Source organism: Phacochoerus africanus, chromosome 2 (genome assembly GCF_016906955.1).
Source record: "Phacochoerus africanus isolate WHEZ1 chromosome 2, ROS_Pafr_v1, whole genome shotgun sequence".
Lineage (NCBI taxonomy): Eukaryota > Metazoa > Chordata > Mammalia > Artiodactyla > Suidae > Phacochoerus > Phacochoerus africanus.
Genome location: NC_062545.1, coordinates 223,555,174 through 223,579,428, shown reverse-complemented (window position 1 = coordinate 223,579,428; position 24,255 = coordinate 223,555,174). Strand labels below are relative to the sequence as shown.

At 39.9% G+C, this 24,255-nt stretch overlaps 1 protein-coding gene across 2 annotated transcripts in view; it reads left to right on the top strand.

Moving 5' to 3' along the window:
- The window catches only part of DOCK8 (dedicator of cytokinesis 8), a 233,153-nt gene that overhangs the window by 44,598 nt on the left and 164,300 nt on the right, over positions 1-24,255 (top strand). The window contains exons 2-3 of one of the 2 annotated variants that reach the window (XM_047767727.1): positions 8,637-8,739; positions 22,564-22,739. In XM_047767727.1, the coding sequence (XP_047623683.1) occupies positions 8,637-8,739; positions 22,564-22,739 (279 nt within the window). Of the gene's footprint in view, positions 1-8,636; positions 8,740-9,896; positions 10,044-22,563; positions 22,740-24,255 lie in introns of those variants that run through there. The other variant, XM_047767728.1, reaches the window with a different exon arrangement.

Here is a 24,255-nt window from a genome sequence, read left to right as displayed (position 1 = left end):
TTCTCACCAACACTTGTTATTTGTTGTCTTTTTGATAATAGCTATTCTAACAGATGTGAGGTGTTATCTCATTGTGGGTTTTATAGGCTTTTCCCTGATAACTGAGGAAGCTGAGCATCTTTTCATGTACCTGTTTTCTTTGGGAAAAATGTCTATTCAGATCTGCCCATTCTAAAATCAGATTTGGGGTTTTTTTGTTTGTTTGTTTGTTTGTTTGTTTTTGCTATTGAGTTGTATGAGTTCTTTATATATTCTTTATTTTACCCCCTTATCATGATTTTAGCCCTTGTATGGTTTGCAAATATTTTTTTCCCATTCATCAGGTTACCTTTTTATTTTGTTGATGACTTTCTTTACTGTGCAGAAGATTTTTGGTTTGACGTGTTCCCACCTATTTATTTTTGCTTTTGGAGTCATGTTAAAAAAACCACCAGTTTTATGGTTTCAGGTTCTATGTTCAAGTCCGTATCTGAATTTAAATGTACACTCCTACTGTGTTTTTTTTTTTTATTTTTCAACATGTCTCTTGTTCCCATAGAGATTGTAATACATATTTGACTTATTACAATTCCAATATTAGTATTTTTATCACTTCATAGATAAAATAACTTTAAAACATAGGAACTCTATTTATCCCTCCCACCTTTGGGGAGGGAGGAAATTGTTGACATGTATTTTAATTCTATATATATTTTAAATTTCATATTATTATTTCTTTGTACAGTCACTATCATGTATTTATCCTTTTGATTCACTTTATTGCTTTCAGCACTTCTCTGCTTCCATCTGGGATCACTTTACTTCTGTCTAAAGAACTCTCTTTAGTATTTCTTTTAGTATGGCTCTGCTGGTAATAAATTCTCCCAGTTTTTGCTTATCTGATGAAATCTTTATTCTTTATTTTTTACTTTTTTATATTACTCAATGAATTTACTACATTTGTAGTTGTACAATGTTTATTCTTTATTTATGATGGGTATTTTCACCGGGTAGAAAATTCTGTATTAGTAGTTGTTTTGTTTCAACACTTTAAGAATGACATCGCATTGGTTTTGGACTTTATTTTTTCACTTGAGAAGTCAGTTATTAGTCTTATTATACTTTGAAGGTAGTGTGTCTTTCCCCCCAGATCTTTTTAAGAGCATTTAAAATTTCTCTTTGATTTTCAGCAGTTGTACTTCAATGTGTCTAGATTTGATTTGTCTTTGTATTGATTCTGAAGGGGGTCTGTAGACCTTTAAGAATCTATGTCTTTTATTTTATTTTATTTTTATTTTGTTTTTGGTCTTTTTAGGGCTGTACCCACAGCATATGGAGCTTCCCGGGCTAGGGGTTGAATTGGAGCTGAAGCCACCAGCCTAAGCCACAGCCACAGTAACATCAGATCTGAGCCGCATCTGTGACCTACACCGCAGCTCACGGCAACACCAGATTCTTAACCCGCTGAGCGAGGCTAGGGATCAAACCTGCATCCTCATGGATGCTAGTGAGATTCATTTCTGCTGAGCCATGACAGGAACTCCTGTCTTTGCTATTTTTGTCAATATTTCTTTAAATATTACTTCTGTTTCCATTTTGTTTCTCTTCTTTTGGGACTTCAGTTTTCATATGTTAGATCGGTTTATGTCTCAACACATTTTTCTGGAGAAACCCCTTCCCCCCTTTAATAATCCAGTGACAAACAAAAAGCACTCAATTTTTACAGGTGTTCTTTTCGGGGATTATGCTGCCTCAGTAGGTGGTGATAATGGCTGGAGAGAAACTAATGTACAAGGTGATATATAAGGGCTGGAGGAGGAGCTCCCTTGGAGGATCCCTGAAGACAGTGAGGAATCCTTCTTCTCCAGACTCACTGCAGTCATCCTTAAACACTTCAGGCAGTGAGGAAATAGTCTTCTGTATTGGGGGAATTTTCCAAGTGAAAGGGATCTGGGACTCCCCTGTGAGGAAGAAATAAGTTCCACAGCTTGTTAATAGGGGCAAACTTCTCTTTGCAATCATATTTCCACCCAATGAATCATCTTTACAGAAACTGTACATTTATGGCATGTCTATTTATGAGACAAGATGGAAAATATGAGAAACTCTAAAACTTGAAAAAAAATTTCGAAGCCTCAAGGCTGATGAACTTCTGAGGAATTCATTGCTCAAAACGTATGCATGCGTATATATTCAAAGGCAGAAATAGAGATAGATGGATAGATATCTATATGGTATATATAACATGATGTATTGTATACATATAAAATTCACTATAGAAATTCCTTTTCTAGGCTTTTAAATTTAAAGGTGTACTTTACTAAAAGTATCTGAGGAAGCATCTCAGAAAAACCTTTAGATCATATTTATGTGCTCAACTCCAGGAACTACTCACTCTTGGGCCAGCTCTGTGTTTTCAGACCTTATCCATGCCCTGTACTGCCGTCCAGCCCTGTGTTGTTTACATCATTCAGAGCATCATTTTCCTGCATACATGTGGCAAATTTTAAAAGCTTTATTATTGTTTTTATATGATACTGCCCTAACCTTATAATTCAGGACGTTTGCAGGGGTAGGGAGTAACATTCTTTCACCACTCACTCAGTATAAATCATTTCTAGTCCTGAACAATGGCTGTTTGGCAAGGTTTCATTATACCATGTGCTTGGGGCTATGTCCATATATATGCCACCCACAAATGACTGATTATTATTTATTACCAGCCACGTACTTTATACTTTGTAGTTGTTGAGTGTTTTATAGTTAGTTGTTACTAAGAGTGACTATATGTAAATTATAAGTAAATTGTATGTTTGCTTTTCTTTATTCGACCCCTTTTACTGTTTGAAACATGTCAGATTCAGGAAAACTCTGAACCTCTTTAAATACTTATAGGCAAGGCTTTTTTTCTTGAATCAGTTTTAAAATACTTCCAACCGTTTTGGCTACCGGCCATACCAACATACAGGGAGAGCATTTTCGTTTAATAAGAGTGGCAGAGAAAAGCATTCTGGAGCTGTGCTGTTTCCTAGCACAGCTGCTGGTATAGATCATGGTGCTGATTGTTCCACTTGGAGATTCTTAAGTCTCTTTGCCAGTTAGAGCTGGAAAGGTGCCTAGGAGTTCATATAGCCCAGCCCCTTCATTTTACATGTAAAGAAACTAAGACTCAACTTGGTTAACTCATGTACTTGAACTCAAACAGCTGGCAAATGGCAAAGCTCAGGACTAAGTCACTGAGTAAATACTCTTTTTCTTTGCTCTTCTAGCTGTTACTGTTGTAAAGCAGCAGGGCAGCCTGATGGTTAAAATACACCTAATGTCTAGATGTCATGAAATGGTTTTTAAAAAATGCTTAAATACATTATTTTCTTTTCCATCAGGTCTGTTCCTACTGATGTTTTTGTGAAAATATGGTTCCAAAGTCCCTTTATCCCAGAAGCCTCCTAAATCCTAGGCTGATTTAGTAACTCCTTCCTCTTTGCTCACAAGGCACTATACACACTCCTATATTATAATGCTTATTATTTATATTGTAATTATTTATCCAATTATCCATCTGCCCTCCTCCCTCCCCACCCACTGGACTGAACTTCCAGGAGCACCAACAGTATCTTCTTGGACTTCCATCCCTAGCATTTGGCAGAAAGCCCGGCACTCTGTGTGCCCTCACTGTTTTATGAATGAATGAATGAACCAACCACTCTCTCATGGACTTGCCCTATCAGTAAATCTTATACTTTCTTGGATATAAAAAAAATTACCTGGAGTTCCTGGTTTAAAATGCAATTTTCAGGGTTCCCATCATGGCTCAGTGGTTAACGAATCTGACTAGGAACCATGGGGTTGCAGGTTTGATCCCTGGCCTCACCCAGTGGGTTAAGAATCTGGTGTTGCAGTGAGCTGTGGTGTAAGTTGCAGATGTGGCTCAGATCCAAGTTGCTGTGGCTCTGGTGTAGGCCAGGGGCTACAACTCCAATCAGACCCCCAGCTTGCAAACCTCCATATGCCGTTGGTGCGGCCCTAGAAAAGAAAAAATAAAATAAATTTTTAAAATAAAAATAAAATCCAATTTTCCAGGCAACACCACAAAAGATGCTGATTCAAGAGTGGGGTAGGGTCTAAGAATGTGCATTTTTATTAGGCAGCTGATGATTTGATGCACATGGTCCATAGGCCACATTTGACAAGCTTTGCTTGATTATTAATTCCATGGATACTTAGTTCCTACTGTATATATCACAATAATCTGTCCATCTGATTAAAAGCATAGAGCCTTGCTACCTATCTTGTTCCACCATTCTACCTCCTGGGTAGCGGTCTTGACATTTATATAAATAGAGAAGATAATATTTATAGAGCATTTTGAATTATTTGAAGAAGGGTATCTTAGTTCATTGAGGAAATATAATGATATAAATCTAGCACCATGAAATTTATCTTAGACATGTTAAATTTGTTGTGCGACTCCAATGCAGAGGAAATAAAACCCACACATACTACCTGTGTGAGCTCTTTAGCTGGCTGGGCTTTCTGATTTGTTGTACGCAGGCTTCCCCCTTCACAGGGCCAGCATAGAAAAGAGAAAGGTTAACTTAGAGCGTGGTGCTCTTTTGAGAATAAGTTCCATATCAGTCAACCTAAAGGCTGATGTTTACATAATTTTTTAAAAATCCCAAGGAGTGCACCCAGGCCTACACAGTACTGTACAGGTATGCACTGTTTTTTTAAATGATGACCTTAAGCGTTTTTGTGGAGAAAGAGCTGAATGGGGTAGTTATTAAACTCCCCTTATATAACTACCAAAAAGATTTCTGAACCTCCTGGTGTGTGTGTGTCTGTGTGTGTGTGTGTGTGTGTACACATATATACATATATATACGCACACACACACACACACACATACACACATATATATAGTTGAATATTTGTCTAGTTCCTCATAATACTTTTCACTTGTAACCTTCCTTCCTTTCTTCCTTCCTTCTTTTTAATGGCCCTATCCGCAGCATATAGAAATTCCAGGCCAGGGATTGAATCCAAGCTACACCTGTGACCTATGCCACACCTGCAGCAATTCCAGAGCCTTTAAACTCACTGTGCCTGAATAGGGATTGAACTCACACCTCCACAGCAACCCAAGCCACTGCAGTTGGATTTGTAACCCACTGCACTACAGGGGGAACTCCACCTATAACATTTATTTATGCACATTTCCATACAAATATTTAAATGATAAAATCACATTTCATGTATTTTATGCTGTTATGTACTCAGTGTTCTCTCTAATGTTGGATGCATTGGTTATTTTCAATTATTTGTGATTATATACAGTTTCTATGCTCATTTTTATTCACATTTTATTTTTGTCTATATGAATTCTGTGGGTTATATTCTCCAAAGTGAGATAGTTAGATGGAAGAGTAGTGACAGTTTTATGACAATTGTCACATATTACAGTATAACTTTCCAGAGACACTGTATCAGTACTGTCCCACAGGGGTTTTCCCATGGCTTGACCAGCATGTAATTTTATCATTCCAGCCTGTTTTTGTTAGTTTAAATGCACATAGGACCTCTCCAGAGATATTTTACTTTGAAGTCTATAAGTGAATATGATGCAATTCCTTTCCACATTGGATGATTCACTGTTTTCATTTTAAGGAGAAACAATTCATCGCCTTCTTTGACAGTTTCGAAGGGACAGGTTTAATTGTCTTTTGTAGGATTGACTCTGTAGGGAGAGGAAATAGGATTGAGGCAGGCCTGATGTGTCAGGAAAGATCAGTTGTTTAGCTCTGAGTTAGGAAGCTTATATGGGGGATTGCAGCAAGAAGGTCAGCTGACCCTGTTTAGGGCGGGTTGGGATGCAGGAACCGTTCTGATGACAGGATGAAAAGAATATTGGGGCTTTTTTGGTAGGACCACAAATTTTACTTCAAAATGAAAGTAAGAACCTGTCCCTCCTGCCCTTCTATGACTCTCTCACAATGCCTCTTTCTTTTGTGTATGTTTTCAGATACCCCCATTTCAGGTAGACCCCTCTGGTCTATGACAGGAAGGGCTTCAGAACGGCCAGGAAACTAAAGAGGCCTTGGGTTGGTGGAGGTGGGGTAGGGGGTAGGACCTGGAAGCAGAAGGCACAGGGGCAATCCATATTACCTGTGAAAAGGCAACTGGGTACAGAAAAGGACTTTACTTGATTGTCTCTGCCCTTCCTGATAATTGTCACCTTCTGAAGTGAGCAAATAATTGATTGCTCTGCTGGTTTTGGTTCCTGTGCTGCCAAACACAAGATGCAGTGTTGTGTATGTAAGTTGGACCTTTCCTTTTGGGCAGTAGTCTAACCTGTTGATTTTTTAGAAACTGGTGACTGTCCAGCTTATAATGAAAAGCAGTCTATTGAGCACTTGGGATCAAAATCTGGGATCTCCGTTCCTGGTTGTCATGCCAAATTCTTGCCTTCCCTCATGTCTCTGTAGATACCTATACACACACACACACACACACACACACACACACACACACACATGCATTTATATCTATATCTGTCAGTTTTATTTGGAATAATTCACATGCCACAGAATTTACACATTCAACATGTACAGTTCACTGGTTTTTAGTATATTAGCAGAGTTGTGCATACATCACCACAATTAATTTTAGAACATTTTCATCACCCCAGAAAGAAACCCCATTCCATTTAGCAGCTATTCCCATTTGCTTTCAATCCCCTCAGCCCTAGGCAATCACTAATCTACTTTCTGTCTCTATAGATTTGCCTATTCTGGCATTCATATAAGAAATTGGTCCTTTGGTTTAGTTTCTTTGACTGACTACAATGTTTTCAAGGTTCATCCATGTTGCAGTTTGTATCAGTACATTTTTCCCTTTTTTACTACCAAATAATATTCCATGTATAACACATTTTGTTTATCCACTCATGAGTTGGCGGATATTTAGGTTGTTTCCACATTTTGGCTGTTGTAAATAATGCCGCTACGAATACTTATATATAAACTTTTGTGTGGAAGCATGTTTTCATTTTTCTTGGATATAAACCTTGGAGTGGATTTGCTAGGATATATGGGAACTCTATGTTTACATTTTTGAGGAACTGGGAGACTGTTTTCCAAAGCAGGTACACAGTTTTACATTTCTACCAATAGTGTATGACTGCTCCAATTTCTTCATGTCCTTATCAATAGTCATTATTGTCTATCTATTTTGTTATAGCCATCTTAGTGGTTGCAAAGTGGTCTCTCCTTGTGGTTTTCATTTGTATTTCCCTGATGGACAATAGAGTGCTTACTCCTTATCCTAGTATTTCCTCATTTAAAAAAAAAAAAAACAAAGAAAGAAAATACTTCAGAAAAAAGGGAGACAGTTAATATGGGCTCCCGCAACTTCTCTGGGATTTCACACCCATTGCATCATAGTGTATGGGACCACTACTGACAAGAATGTGATCTAGGAGTTCCCACTGTGGCTCAGCAGGTTAAGAACCCAGCTAGTATCCATGAGAATATGGGTTCTATCCCTGGCCTTGCTCACTGGGTTAAGTATCCAGCATTGTTGTGAGTTGCGGCATAGGTCGCAGATGCAGCTCAGATCTGGTGTGGCTGTGGCTGTGGCGTAGGCTGGCAGCTACAGCTCTAATTTGACCTCTAGTTTGGGAACTTCTATATGCTGCAGGTGCAGCCCTAAAAAGAAGAAAAAAAAAAAAGGTGTCTGTCTCTTTGGTAGATACATAGCATGTTTCAAATATGGGATGTTATTTATCCTCAACAATCTGTCAGTTTCTAGTTATTTTCCATAGTGGCCTCACTGTGAATTAAATACGCTTTTGTGAGCTAGCCTAAGAATCCAGCCTCTGAAAATGGATTTAATGCAGAAATGTGTTCTGAGTTCCAAACAAATGACTAACATGTGAGCACCCAAAGTCAACCTGCTCCTTATCTGGGGTGTCGTTGGTGGGCAGCTCATGCCTGCAGATATGAGTAGGCAGTGGAGACCCACTCTCCCGTGCTTTCTACTCCACAGATGTTGTCTGAGGTCTCAGCAGTGTCCCTGTGGCTGACTCAAAGGACCGCTCACTAGGCGCGGTTTGGAACAAATACAGTCCTTGGAATTCCAGGTGGCATCCCAGGGGCCTGGGGGGAGGTTGAAGTGTTCCTATAACAGTTCTCAGGCATTTTCTCTGATAGCAGCCAGCCAATCAGAAGGTCTCAATTGCTTGAAAAGGGGGTGATTGGATCAAAATGACAGCTCTGGGTTTAAAGCACTCTAATCAGAGACCAGAGGTCCTCATGTGGAGACAATGCTGCTGAATGACCTGGAGGAAGGAGCCAAGTGTCCTGGATCTTTTCCTTGGGCTGCAAACTCCTCCACCTCCTTGAGCTGTCATCCTTCCAGGATTGGGCAAGAGCCATGATGGCAGGTGCCCTGGCCTCTGTGAACTTCTCAAGGGAGTATGTTATCACACAAAAGCTCTAGTGTCCACCCACAAACCACTGAGGACATTTTAGTCATTTTAGCCAATCACTCTGCTAAGGAATAAGTTTTATAACATGACATTAAAGATTGTATCTGTAATTGCGATGATTTAAAAAAAAACAAAAACCCACTTCATTTAGATTTTTCTATTTTAACCCAAGGTATTCTTCTGCGGAAATAAGGAAGCAGTTTACTCTCCCACCAAACCTTGGCCAGTACCATCGACACAGCATAAGTACCTCTGGCTTCCCCTCTCTTCAACTAGTAAGTATGAGATACAGGTTTGCTTAGAGCATGGTCAAGGGCAGAAATGCCCAGGGTATGCTTTTGCTCCCCGACTCTTCTTAGATTTTCCTGCTGCTGCCTTACATCGCCAGCCATCAGTTCCTAGCTCTGTGTCTGCTTTTTGACATTGGACAATTTCCCTCTCTCCCTCCGCTAGGGCTTAGAGTGCAAAGTAAACTTCTAGGGGCTGTGATTCTGAAGTCTCTAGACTCAGTAGTCTTCCAGGCTACTTGATTTTACCCCAATAATGATTCATGTTTTGATGGCAGGGAAGATAAGTCTGAAAATGTAATACATTTGTAACATGCTTTTATTGGGAAAATGTATTCCAAAATCTGAAAAGCCAAGCTATGAACCTTAGGTTTTAAATGACTTTTTGGAAGTGTAATTTACATATAATAAAATTCACTCACTTTCAGCATACAGTGTGAGGAATTTGGCCAATTTATGGTTAACATGTACTCAGTCATGAATCAGAACAGTTTCTTTTACCCTAAAAAGCTCCATCATGCTGCTTTGCAGTGGACCCACCTCCTCCCAGTCCAGAAGCCTAGGCAATTACCAGTCCACTTGTCATCATAATTTTGCCTGTCCTGGAACTTTGTATCATTGGTATCAGACAGTACAAACTTTCTTTTCATTTTATTAAAATTTTATTGGCATATAATTGACTTACAATGTATTAGTTTCAAGTGTACAGCAAAGTAAATCAGATATATATGTATATATTTGAATATATTACATACAATATATATAGGATGTATATGTGTGTGTGTGTGTATATCTCCCGTCTTTTTTCCATATGTTTTTTTTTCAAACTATTGAGTATATTTCCCTGTGCTATACAGTAGGTTCTCCAAACCTTCATTTTAAAACACCCTCCCCTTTTTAAGTTCAAATTGCCTACATTTTTATATTAATACTAATTGTTGAGTGTGTGTATATGAGTTATATTATTTGAGGACTAAATGCAAGATGTGTGACCCGTGGGTTAAATCTGACTTAAATGAGATGGTTTGTAAAACCAGAACTGAGTATTCACTTCCTTTGTGAGAAGAGTTACAGCCTCCACTGTACTCACTTCCTCACATACAGCACAGCCCCACTTTCTTACTTGTTCTAGTGGTTATCTTGAAGAGGTTAGGTTATTTTTTGTTTCTCACTTGTTACTTCAAAACCACTTCTGCTCTTAGAAATTTTGTAACCTTCCCCTCCGTTTCCTGTGGCCGCCATTTTGTCGCCTGTAACAATTTCCACGCCGGGTAACTGTGTATCTTTTAAAGGTATGTTTGCTGGAGTGATTTATGGTTCTTTCAGTAGGATAATTTGTGTTTTGTGTCGCTGATGAAATAGTAGTACGAAAAAATGTATAGCACCTTTTACTGCAAGAGGCAACTTGCAATGACATTTCTTCCAAAAACCTAGTTATGACTTCCGTGGCTCGTTAAACTGCCCTTTTTATTGGTACTTTTCCTGTCTGTTTCAAAGTCGAAGATTATAATAAAAGCACATCAAGTGCACAATGTCCATGCTTTCAGATGTATTAGATAGGCTTTAAACGAAGGTAAATTAGATATGCTTTTTTCATTTCATTTGGTGCTGATGTATATTTCATTGAAAGCCTCAGTTTTGTCTGTTTGTTTTTTAATTCCTGACTCAAAGAGTCTTCCAGAATATACAAAATGCAGGCAAAAAGTGACTGGATACACTTTGAAGTCTTAAGCAAGGTGGGGGAGTTGGGGTTTTTGCTTTGCTTCTTTGTAAGGTTACACTGCAGCTTTCTGCAGTGGCTGTCTTGAGAGTGTGGACATCACTATTAAGAGGCTTTAAGGAAGTTTAACTTACAGGCTTTAACCCCTTAGTTACACGCCCGCTGCAGCCTCAGATTTGTTGAGGAGAAATCTTTTTAAAAATCACAACTATAAAAAAATTGCTTTTCATATTTGCAGGTGTTCTTTTAGTAGTTATTCTGCTTCATCAGTAGGTTTTGACGAAAGTGAATTTGGATGAGTTACTTCATTAGCTAGGCAGTAGAGCTAACAGGTGGCTTAACTACCCATTTTCTAATGGAAGGTATCAGAGAAGTAGCAACATTGTTTAACTATGCTTGAATCACCTGGTCCTGTCAGATTTTGGTTTTGGTTCTGTTTGCAAATGAATAGCTTTTAAAATGTGTTTCTTCTGGTTGATTCCAGCTTTGTTTTCTGAATGTCTTTCCCCCATCTCTGCTCCAGCTTCAGAGCAGTGTACTGACCCTGCTTGTTCTCATTAACTGACTGAAGAGCAGGTGGCAGGAGGGAGCCAAAAGGCTTGCATTTGATTCCTCTTTTGTTTTTGAAATGCAAGGCCTGCTTAGGAAACCCCATGACCCTGATGTTTACCTGCTTGTCATGCTGTAATGTCAGAATGAAGTGTCTGTTCTTTCCCTTGAGTCATCTTCCCAAATGAAGGTTCCTCAGACAAAACCCCACTAACATGGTGATTTCCCTTTCCCTTAAATTTTTTTTTTCCATTTCATAGAAAGACAATGGCACATTTCAGGAAGACTCATTTCTGGCAGGGCAAAGGAATAGCTTATCACCTAAAAAGACTTTCAACCTAAAGCAGCTTTTTTAAAAAAAAAAAACTTTTCTTAATGAGAAGCCATAGACTGTTCATTGTATGATTTTGGAAGAATGAGAACTATGACTAAATGCATTTTGACTTTCGTTTCTATAGAAGCACCGTTTCAACAATCCTACATGCTGATACAAATGTTTGATTGTTTTTAAGTATTTAATTGGCACCAAATTACTCAAAGCCCAATCAAGCTTATAAGTTTGCTATTATATGGCAAGAGGCAGGAACTTGCAGTCAGATGGATCTGGGATAGAGTGTAACAGCCACTTGTTAGTTACATAATTTGGAGCAGGTTACTTCACCTCTATGAAGTCTTCAGTTTCTTCATGTGCCCAGTGGGCATAGTAATAGCCACCCCTATGAGGGTTAATATAGAATGATATAACAGGTGCTGTGTAAATAGAGGCTAATGTTGCTATGTACCTGGCACTGTGGATACATTGTGGGAGATTTAAGGAAGAAGATGAATAGGAGATATTTTTGCCTCTTAAGGGTCTTATGACCTATTTGGGAGAGAAGATAATATAGAGAATCCATACTAGCTTCAGATGTGGTGTGTAGAGGAGAGAAAATAATCCAATAAGAGGTAAAGACATGATGGGGAGGTTGAGAAGATTTAGAGGAAGGTTCTAAGTCTTGGCTCTTATTAGCATCACCTGGGACTTTTAGACACATACCATAAGACAATTTTATCAAAATCCCTAGGGTTGGGGTCCAGGTTATCAGTATTTTAAAGTTCCCTGGGACTTTAACATGTGGTCTAGGTTGAGGATCATTTAAAGAGCCTACATAGGTAGAGGTCTCCTAATAGGAGAAAGAACATAAAGGTAAATTTCTTTTGTTGTCCTGGTTGCTCTGAATTTCAGAAAGTGTGGTAAATGAAGACTATTTGCTAATCCTTTGGATATGTTTTTATATAAATAAAGTGGATTCTGCCTTAAATCTGATAAATCAAGTGAAAAGAAGGATGTGTTTGATTCTGTGTGTGTGTGGTATTACTAGGTTTTTGGTTTTTTTAACTTACTGTAAATGTTGTCTGTGATGATTGGAAATACATGCATTTTCAAATTATAAAAATGTTGCATTTTTTTTGTTTTTGTCTTTCTGCCTTTTCTAGGGCCGCATCAGCTGCTTATGGAAGTTCCCAGGATAGGGGTCTAATTGGAGCTACAGCTGCCAGCCTACACCACAGCTCACGGCAATACCGGATCCTTAACCCGCTGAACAAGGCCAGGGAATGAACCTCCAACCTCATGGTTCCTAGTCAGATTCGTTAACCACTGAGCCATGATGGCAACTTCTAAAATGTTGCATTTTTGAATGTGAAGAGGATCCACTAGTTAGAGGGATTTTTGTCTTTTTGTTTTTGTTTTCTTTGTTTGCCGCCCCATAGCAGGTAGAGTTCCCACACCAGGGATCACATCCGAACCATAGTTGTGACCTACACAACAACTGCCGCAGCTCCGAATCCTTTAACCCACGGTGCCAGGCAAGGGATAAAACCTGTGTTCTGGCACTGCAGAGATGCCACTGATCCCATTGAGCCACAGCAGGAACTCTAGGAGCTGAGTTTTTTGACAAATGCGATGATGGTAGAATTGCACTGGGTCTATATGACTCTCATAACACTCCTATCCAGAGTCCTTTGTGGCCAGTGCTAAAGAGAGTGGCTTGTGAATGGAATCACCTGGGTGTAGCATCACCCATTAGCCTTGGAATTCTCCATTGCCACAGCCATGTGAACGAGTTGACCAAGACCTGCTTTGCTGCCAGTCACCTCCCTAGGCAAACAATTATATATCAGCTGTCTTCATTAGGATGAAACTGTAAAATGTTAACAAGATTTTTTTCATTATTCAAAGTAGAAAGGATAGTGAAATACACAAGAAAAGAAAGGTAGGTCTTCTTTGCTCAAAGATAGAAAGAATCTGAGACATTGTGTTCATGGGTTAATAAACTAACCTACATTTTTATAGAGGGAAAAATCTTATTTTTAAAAATGAGACTAGGAGTTCCTGTTGTGGCACAGTGGGTTAAGGATCTAGTGTTGCTGCAGCTGTGGAATAGGTTGTAGCTGCTGCTTGGATTCGATCCCTGGCCCAGTAATTTCCATATGCTGCAGGTATGGCCAAAAGGGAGGGAAAGATGAAAATAGGTAAATTTCTAAGTAAAATGGCATGAATCATCTGGACCATAATGCTCTGGCTGAAGAGAAGGATATAAAAAAGCCACTTCCTGGATGGAAACCAAATCACCATGGTTACATGACATGTTTGTGTATAACAGTTATGGAGGGGGAGAGCTCATACCTTAGAAAGCATTCATTTTTGTCACATGCTTAAGCTTCTGTGCAATAAAGCAACCTTTTAATTTTACCAGTAAGGATGACCCAAAGGGTGGATCACTTGATAAACATGTTCCTCTTATTTTTCTGATGCTGTTTTGTGCTTCATCTTTCAAGAAGTTGGGCTATCCTTAGGTTTCATTGACTTCACTGGAGGGGACATGATGAAAAATGAAGATCTCAGTATAATTTTCATGCAAATTCATGATGGAATGCAAAATGAAAGAGTGACACCCTGCATGGAGAGCAGGAGTTTCACTACTTTCATTGTAAAGCAGGGGCATCTAGTCCGTCTTGGTAAAAATACGTTGATGCCCATTATAGCAAGTCAGCATCTTCCACTTAGTGGCATCAGTGGAAAATTGCCATAACGAAAGCAGGAAAGTACTCCTTAATCTAAGCTATAAAGCACTTTGTTTTGGTTTGGTTTTTCGTTTTTCTTTTTTCTTTTTCTTTTTTTTTGGTTTTCTTTTTTTATTTTTTTATTACTCAATGAATTTATTACATGTATACTTGTACAATGATCATCACAATCCAATTTTATAGGATTTCCATCCCACAACCCCAGCACATCCCCCCACCCCCCAAACTGTCTCATTTGGAAACCATAAGTTTTTCAAAGTCTGTGAGTCAGTATCTGTTCTTCAAAGAAGTTCATTGTGTCCTTTTTTTCAGATTCCACATGTTAAGGGGTAGCATTTGGTGTTGGTATCTCAGTGTCTGACTGACTTCACTTAGCATGATAGTTTCTAGGTCCATCCATGTTGCTGCAAATGCCATTATTTCTTTCCTTTTAATGTCTGGGTAATATTCCATTGTGTATATGTACCACATCTTCTTGATCCTATCTCTGTCGATGGACATTTAGGTTGTTTCCATGTCTTGGCTATTGCAAATAGTGCTGCAGTGAACATCAGAGTACATGTGTCTTTTCTTTTCGAGTCATGATTTTTTTTCTCTGGATAGATGCCCAGGAGTGGGATTGCTGGGTCAAATGGTAGTTCTATGTTTAGTTTTCTGAGGAATTGCCATACTGTTTTCCACAGTGGTTGCACCAATTTACAATCCCACCAACAGTGTACTAGGGTTCCCTTTAATCCACACCCTCTCTAGCACGTACTGTTTGTAGACTTTTGGATGATGGCGATTGCAGCTGGTGTAAGGTGGTACCTCAGAGTGGTTTTGATTTGCAGTTCTCTAATAATGAGTGCTGTTGAACATCTTTTCATGTGTTTATTTGGCCATCTGTATGTCTTCTTTGGAAAATTGTCTGTTTAGATGTTCTGCCTGTTTTTTGATGGGGTGGGTTGTTTGTTTGGTATTGAGGGGTAGGAGGTGTTTATAAATTTTGGAGATGAATCCTTTGTCAGTCGATTCATTTGCAAAGATTTTCTCCCATTCTGTGGGTTGTCTTTTCATTCTGTTTAGGGTTTCCTTTGCTGTGCAGAAACTTTTCAGTTTGATTAGGTCCCATTTGTTTATTTTTGTTTTTACTGTCAATACTCTAAAGAGGTGGATCTGAGAAGATGTTGCTGTCGTTTATGTCAGAGAGTGTTTGGCCTATGTTTTCCTCTAAGAGTTTTGTAGTGTCTGGTCTTATATCTAGGTCTTTAATCCATTTGGAGTTTATTTAGTATATGGTCTTAGGGAATGTTCTAATTTCATTCTAGAAGCAGCTAACAGCAGAATACAGGAGGCAGAACAAATAAGCGAGGTGGAGGACAGATTAGTAAAACACTTTGAAATACTGAAGCCAGAACGACTTCACCATCTTCTGCCCTGTATACTTAAAGATAACAGAAAGCCAAGAAGATTGTCTTAGGTAATCATTCATTCAAGAAATATGTAGTAGGTATCACTCTGTGCCAGGAGTTTTCTAGGATCGGGGGATACAACAATGAATGTAATAAAATGTCCATCTTCATGAGTTTACATTCTAGAATGAGAGACATAGACCAATAAGTGTGTGTAGACTATATCAAGGGGTAATAAGTGCTTTGAAGAATAAAACATGGATGGAAAATAGAGAGTGGTACAGAAGAGGGGCTCTATTCAAGGCCTGGAGGCCTGGAAAGAAGACCATTAGGAAAAATTCTGCATTCACTTAACAGGTATTTGAAGGAACAGCAAGTTCAAAATCCCCGGAGCAAGAGTGTGTGGCATGCTCCACAGACAGTAAGGAAGCCAACTGTGAGCTGAGCAGAGTAGGCAGTAGGAGATGAGATTGTGGAGGAATCAAGGCTGGCTCATAGGCCTCAGAGACCAAAGAAGAGCTTTGGCTTTTACTTTGATTAAGATGAGAAGTCACTGGGAGCACAGGCTTCGCACAATCTGACTTTTTAGTGTAGGTACTGCCTATAGGGCTCTTCTTATAAAGATCACTCTGGCTGCAATGTGGAGAATAGACTGGAGTGAGGAGAGCAGTTAGAAAATTGTCAGAGTAACTTGAGAAAACAATGGTGGTACTTTGGAATATAAAAGGTGAGAAGTGGTTAGATTCTGGATATATTTCAGAAGTAAAGTGGGTAGGAGTTTCTGACAGATAATATGTACGGTGTAAGAGAAAGAGAAATCAACATTGACTCCAAACATTTTGGCCTGGGAAGCTGGTGGAGTGGAATTGTCACTTGCTGAAATACAGAGACTTGGAAGATTTGGGAAGAGCATTATTAGCAGGAAAATTAAGAGGTAGTGTTGAATGTTTGAGAGACCTGTTAGATCACTAAGTGGTGATGTTGGGATATGATTAGAAAAATCAACATGGATGACAGTGCAATAGTTGAGGCTGCAGGAATGTAACTGTAATTTTGAAAGGAAAAAATAGAAGGTATTTAAAGTCACAGGCCTGGTTGAGGTCGTATGGAAATAAAAGTTCAGATTGGGAAGAAAAGCTCTTTTCAGCCTGAACCCCAGGACACTGCAAAGGAGAACCTAGAAAAAGTGGTGTCCCAAAGGCAGAATAAACAACTGTCCCAATTTTCCTGGGACTGAGGGGTTTCCTGGTATATGAACTTTGAAAGCCTGGGACATACTGGGACGGTTGGTCACCCTCCATGTGAAGAAAATGTTTCAAGAAGGAGAGAGTGATTAACCATGTCCAGCGCTAGAGATAAACTAGGAATAAGCAGCAGCCATTGAATTTGGTAACGTGGACGTCTTGGGTGATTTGACAAGACTTGTCCGTTATGAACAGCCAAGTCGATTTGAGGACCACCCACTATAGGGGTGAACATGCATTAGGGTATAAGGCCAGTGCACCTGGAAGCATCATGCCTCTACCCCCAGCCCCAGCCAAAGTGGCATGAAGCTTCCCCAGTGCTAGAACAAGGACTCAGGTCCTCTGTGATTACCTGTGTGATTTGGGTCAAGTCATTTAGCATCTCTGTTTTTCAGTATCCTTATTTGTGAAATATTGTCCAGGTTTGTTATTTTAATCTACTGCCATTGTGTTATTACATACACACATACATCATGTACAGTGCTAGGAGATACATAGATTAAACAGACATCATTCTGGTATTATAGGAATTTTCAGTTTCAGAATAAATTCTTACCGCATGTCAAGAGAACTAGTCTTGATGTGTGTTAGAGGACAAGCCAAAACTGAAATACTCTTCATTAAAAGAATATTTGTGGAGTTCCCGTCATGGCTCAGAGGTTAACGAATCTGACTAGGAACCATGAGGTTGCAGGTTCGATCCTTGGCCTTGCTCAGTGGGTTAAGGATCCGGCGTTGCTGTGAGCTGTGGTATAGGTTGTAGACGTGGCTTGGATCCCCCGTTACTTTGGCTCTGGTGTAGGCTGGTGTCTACAGCTCTGATTCGACCCCTAGCCTGGCAATTTCCATATGCTGCGGGAGCGGCCCAAGAAATGGCAAAAAGACGATAAAAAGAAAAAAAAAAAGAATATTTGTGTTAATAATTTAAGCTTTTAGTGTTTATAGTCTTTTTGTGTATTTCTAGTTTTCTACTGACCAGACCTCTGAAAAAGTAACTAGGAAGAATTACTGCACAAGTCACTAGAGAGAAGCTGGAAATTGCTTGAGGGCAATGTACTGGGTCTCTTTGTCTTCTCACCCAGTGCAGGTCTGGTTAGGACCCCAGTGAGTATTTGTTGAATGAGTGAAAATAGGTATATTAGCCCAGGTTCAACCAGAGCAGTAGAACCAGTAGTAGATACATCTTCATGTGTATTAAGGAATCAATTACAGGAAATTGACTTATACATGGTGGTAGCTGGCTAAGCAAGCCTGAAGTCCATGGGGCAATCAGGAAGGCAAGATCACAGCAAGCTGGAACTCCACAGGCATGAGCTGAAGCTTGGAGCCCTGATCTTCCAGAGAGCCTGCATCTTCTTTGAAAAAGCATCCAGCTGGTTAAGTCAGGCCCCCCAGGCTAGGCTCTCTTTTGATTAACTTAAAGTCAACTAGTTAAGGACTTTACACTGGGGATATCCCTCACAGCAGCACCTAAATTTGTGTTTGATTCTATGAGCAGGTGTATGTATGCTACAGAATTGCTGCAGCCTCCCTTCTGTCCTCCAGTTCTGGCAAGAGAAAACCCTGATAGCCTACCATGTCTGAAAAAATACTGGGAAGGGAGTTCAGGCGAATGAAGTTCTGCCAAACCAGGTTGACACCTCACAAAGCCATCACACTCAAAGCCTGATTTAGGATAATTTGCAGTCAAGTTTTTTGTTGTTGTTGTTTGTTTGTTGCTTTTTTTAGGGCTGTACCCATGGCATATGGAGGTTCCCAGGCTAGGGATCAAATTGGAGCTGCAGCTGCTGGCCTACACCACAGCCACAGCAATGCAGGATCCTTAATCCACTGAGCAAGGTCAGGGATCGTACCTAAGTTCTCATGGATCCTAGTTGGGTTCGTTAACCACTGAGCCATGATGGAATCTCTAATATGTTTTGTTTTTTAAAATTTGTTGTTGTTGTTTTTGTTTTTATTTCACTTAGGGATTTTTTTTTCTTATATTATTTTAACGAATGTTAGATGTGATGATTCATTGTATAAAGTGACCTTGAAATTACTTCTGCCATTGAAAGTAGTCTTGAGTCCACGGACTAGGAGGCCACATATAATTCAGTAACAGAGAAAACAAAAATAGTAAAAAAAAAATTTTGGCTGTGAAAGTTCCCAGAGCAGGGATCAAACCTGCATCATAGCAGTGACCAGAGCCACTGCAGTGACAACGCCAGATCCTTAACCCCTGTGCCACAGGAGAACTCCAAAAAGAGTAAATTTTTATGTTTGGCTTTTAAGCTCCCAAGGGCCCAATGGACTGACCTTAGAACATCCCCCTCCCACCTCATTCCCAAACTTCAGCCCCCGATGGAATGCAGTACCACCATAACTCTCTTCAATATTTGTTTTCTCCCTTCATTTATCCCTAAACAGCACCGTGTATGTATATGCACGTGTTTGTTGATTGATTCATGATAAATCTACTCTTGAGATTCAGACTTCAGGTAGTTTAGAACAGAAATCTCCTTTGATTCCTGGTTATTAGTTGAATATGCAAGAGGAACAACTTGCTCCGAGGCCTAGTTAACAGCAGTTGGGATCTCCACCCACTTGCCAACAGCAGGACTAGTTTACATCACTTTTGGAAGGAACAATTTCCTCCCCTGTTAGTTTCAGCAGAGAAGGGGGAGGGGGTGATGAGCTATTAAATGTCAGCTTGTATGTAGTGCTAGAATGATTCTCAGCAATTCTATCATTATGGTTTATTTTTATTGCCTATTCAGTCCTGATAGATTCAGACCTTAAGAGTTTATGACTTAATGATCAGTTGTGTGTATTGCATTTGGCACTTTGCCGCACAATTAGTGCTCAGTGATGATACTGTATTCTTTGTCATCATTCCTCCCTCCAAAGAAAGCATTATTTTACATGTGAGAAGGTGGCAAAGTTTACCATCTTATGGTTGACTCAAGATCTATGGAAAGATGCATGAAAGTAGCTCCCTTTACTCTTCTGAATCCCTAAGGAACAACTCAGTGACTTGCATTTAGTAGATGTTCAGCAAATAATTGCTGAATGAAGGATTCTGCTGACCTTTATCCTTGGCTCTTGGGCAGGCTATCCTATAGGTAACAAGTGCCATAACCAGCCAGGTTTTTTTTAATTTCTTGTGGCTTTGAATTTTAGAAACATGACAAGTATAATATGTGGCTAGACCTCAGTTTTTTTCTCTCTGATGATTTCACACAAATGCCATTTTTCTGTAGAAGCTCCTACTCAGTTGTTATCAGTGTTAGTGTCACATTGTCTCAAATGGTACTTCAATATAATTCTTCAGTGTATATTTTCCATGCCTCTGGTTAAATAATTGATATTCTTCATGATAAATTTACATTCATTATTTCTTTAATTAATTACTTCACTATTATTACTTTGAGAAACCAGTCTCAAGAAATTTCAGAGTGGAACTGGTACGTGGTGGTAAATGGATTTTTTTTTTTTTACCCTCTTTTAAACACACTTACCACTGCTTTGCGTTTCAGTTATTTTTGAAAATCCAGATTCTCTGAAAAGCCTGCAAGAGAAAACAAAACTATGAGCCTGCCAAGGTTTGAATTCCAGATGGGAAACTTCCCAGCTATGTAACCATAGGCAAATTATTAAATTCTATACTTCAATGTCCTTATCTGTGAAAGGAGGATAGTAAAAAAGTATGTTCCTCACAGAGTTCTAGTGAGAATTAAATGAGATGGCGTATGCAATGATCTAGCACAGTTTCTTGGTGCATAGTGCTCAACAATCAGCGCAAGGAAATAAACTTTACAGTAGTAAAGATGACTGTGCAAACAGTGCAGCTTCTTCATTTCGAGTTGAAGTCATTTCAGTGACCCTGGCCCTGACCTCTGCGCCGTGTTATGAGGAGAAGGAAAGTCCTCTTTCTCCTTCGGGGATGATCTTACACAAGCCTGAAGCAGATTTTTTAGCTTGCTTTGTTTTGTTCTGAGCATGGATGTTGCTCACTATTCCTTCTGGCAGAGGTCAACAGTGTCCTTTTGCAAACTCTGTTCCCACCTGGCTCCTGCATAGGTTGATCTCCTGCTCTCTGAGCCCCTGTAGGTCCTCATTGCTTCATTGTGAGAGGCCCCTGTAAGGACCGCAGTCTTCTCCTTAGCTGACTTCCAGGTTCCCAATCCCATCCTCAGTCACCACGTGGGAGCCTTAGGGAAATAGGGGAGTGTCTTTGCTCTCTCCTATCGAAGGATGGCCTCTTGGCTTCTCCTCTGCCCCTTTTGGCCCTACTGGCATAGGGCATCATGTGAGCCAACTGCTTCAAGAATCTCAGACAAGGAGGTGTATTGTTGCTCACTTCTGTTTCATCCTTAATCTTCTACATGTCACTCATGCCCCCCACCCCTCACCACCAGGGACACAAAGGTGGGAGGAGACAGGGCAAGGCACACATTCAATCTTGATGCCTCTTCCATGGCACTTTGTTCCTCCTGTCCAATCTGGAGCCCTTATGTCTTGTCTGGTATATGGTTTCAGGGTGATGAAAAACCGGTTTTGTTGGCACTTCCTTTGGATCTGTCCTTGTTTCATAGTGAGGCAGTACAAGTCAAGAATCTGGGGTGTTTGTTGGGTTGATAATTCCGGAGAGTCTTCCATAAATGAATATCTTAAAGTTGCTGCCATTATCATTATTATTATTATTATTATTATTATTTACTACTACACACATCAATTTAATCTAAGTGATTCTTTTTTTTTTTTTTTTTGGTTTTCTTAGGGCCACACCCATGGCATGTGGAAATTCCTAGCCTAGAGGTCAAACTGGAACTGCAGCTGCCAGCCACCTGCACCACAGTCACAGCAACACAGGATCGGAGCTGCATCTGCAACCTACAGTTGCAGGATCCTTAACCCACTGAGTGGGACCAGGGATTGAACCCTTGTCCTCATGGATAATAGTCGGGTTTGTTACCGCTGAGCCACAATGGGAACTCCTCTAAGTGATTCTTTTACTCCCCTAAAGTGGTTCCTTAAGTCTAAGTGGATTTCACAAACTGGGATAAAATGCATTTGTTGAAGTGCCAACTTTTTCTTTCATCAGCTAAAGAAAATTATTTTTTTAAGTTATAATCTATTGCTATTATTTCTTTTATCCCCCCACTGTGGAAAGATATAACTGAAGAGCAAAAAACCAGTACATTTAGCCTTACGAAAACTCAGCCAATTGCCCTTAGTTTGCTCATTTAACTGCAGTCAGTGAAAATTTCTTCCCATTTGGTACCAGTCAGCCCACCTTTTCCAGCATTTGGAAATCACTGCTGTGGAATATCCCAGCCACTCAGTCTGGTTCACTGTGGGTTGTGATTACAAATGAAGAGCTTTCAAGAATCACTATACAGGACAGCTCAAGAAACACCACGCCTAAATACTCAGACAGAAGGTCTCTTGAGTTTGCCTGAATTTTTAGAAAATTGCTTCTTAATTCACTGCTTCACTGTATTTTGGTAAACATGGCCTCAAAGAGCTTTTGCAAGAGAAATTACAAAAATGCAGCAAAGCCTTGTGATCTCATTTTGGATCTCCTCAGGAATCCTCATCAAGATGCAATTAAGCAGAGAAAAATTCTGCCTTGGGGTGTGATTTTAATTACTCACCCTGTTCTGACTTGACTTTACACGCTGCATTTCTTTTCCTTTCCCTATCACCGCTTCTGTTTGACAGCTCTTCTAAAGACAGTTCCACTTAGCTGTACCTGAAGAGCCAAGCCCTTAACGGAGAGAGGGAGGGCAGGGCTGTCACCTGAGTGCTTTTACCCCCAAACTGCGTGGAAACTTCCTTTTCCTTTTTCTGCCCCAAGCCTCAGTTTTATGACCCGGTGGAGCCAGTGGACTTTGAAGGACTTCTGATGACACACCTGAACAGCCTGGATGTGGAACTTGCCCAGGAGCTGGGAGATTTCACTGAAGACGACTTGGACGTGGTTTTCACGCCAAAGGAATGTCGAACTTTGCAGCCCTCTTTGCCAGAGGAAGGGTAAATTGCTTTCTTAATATATAGATGGGATTATGACTGTCTTGATTTTTCTTGGTAAAGGGGGAGATGCCCTAAATCTGCATTTTTCTAACAAGTAGCATTACCTGCCTCTGTGACTGCTGTGGTACTATCACCATGTGTAGGTGGTTTTTGAATTGGTTCAGTCGGAAGCTTTAAAAAGTCCTGTGGGGACTAAGCCAATTAAAGGGCTATATGGGACAAAGTGGACTGCTTCAGAAGAGGTGAAGAATGCAGGCTGTGATGCCAGACTGCCCAGTGGCGGCTCAGTGACTGTGGTGGGCCAGTCATGTCACATCAGGAAGCCTCAGTTTCTCCATTTGTAAAAATGATAGGATTTTTCGTAATAACCCTTGAATGCTTCCACTCAGAAGTATTTTAATTGTTTCCATATATGAGATGGGATCAAGTCACAAACATTAAGTTCAATCCACATTTCTTGAGCACCCACTATGTGCTGAATGCTGAGATTAAAAACATACATAAGGCAAAATTCCTTCTTTGGCAGAAAGTTTTGTCAAGTGGACAAACATTGGGGAGAGCTCTGTAGGGTGAATTCGTGAATAGCTGTGTAGGATTGAGTTTCTAGAGTGAGTTAATTATGTGTTCACAGGTGTGGTCATCAGCCCTTGACATCAAATGATGGAGTTATATTTAGATAAAGCTTCTATTATTTCCAGAGTGTAAAAAGCAATGCCTCTTTGGAGGTTTAGGATGAACTTTTATTTGCATTCATTTTCTTTTTTTTCTTGAATTTTTTTTTTGTTGTTGTTGTTGTTGTTGCTATTTCTTGGGCCGCTCCCGCGGCATATGGAGGTTCCCAGGCTAGGGGTTGAATCGGAGCTGTAGCCACTGGCCTACGCCAGAGCCACAGCAACGTGGGATCCGAGCCGAGTCTGCAACCTACACCACAGCTCACGGCAACGCCGGATCATTAACCCACTGAGCAAGGGCAGGGACCGAACCCGCAACCTCATGGTTCCTAGTCGGATTCGTTAACCACTGCGCCACGACGGGAACTCCCCTTGAATTTTTTTTTAATCAAAGTGTAGTTGCTCTACAGTGTTGCGCTAATTTCTGCTGTACAGCCAAGTAACCCAGTCATATATGTGTATATATATTTATATATTTCTTTTCTTATACTAGCTTCCGTCATGGTATATCCTAAGAGACTAGATATAGTTCCCTGTACTGTATGGTAGGACCTCATTGTTTATCCATTGCGCATTCATTTTCAAAACCAAAATAAGATTCACATCCTCCTGGACATTTTCAACCTTCTCCTCTTCCCCAAAAAGTCCCAGAAGGGAGATCACGAACCACAGTCCCCGCCCTCATTACTCATGGGTATTCCAGTTCAACTCTGAATTTTATTTCATCACAATTTAAGAAGATTGGATGGAAGTGATATGGTATTATTATGACCCTTTGTTCTTTGCTTAGATATTTCTCATTCACATAGGAGAGTCACTATAAGGTCATTTCTAATGTTTTGAAG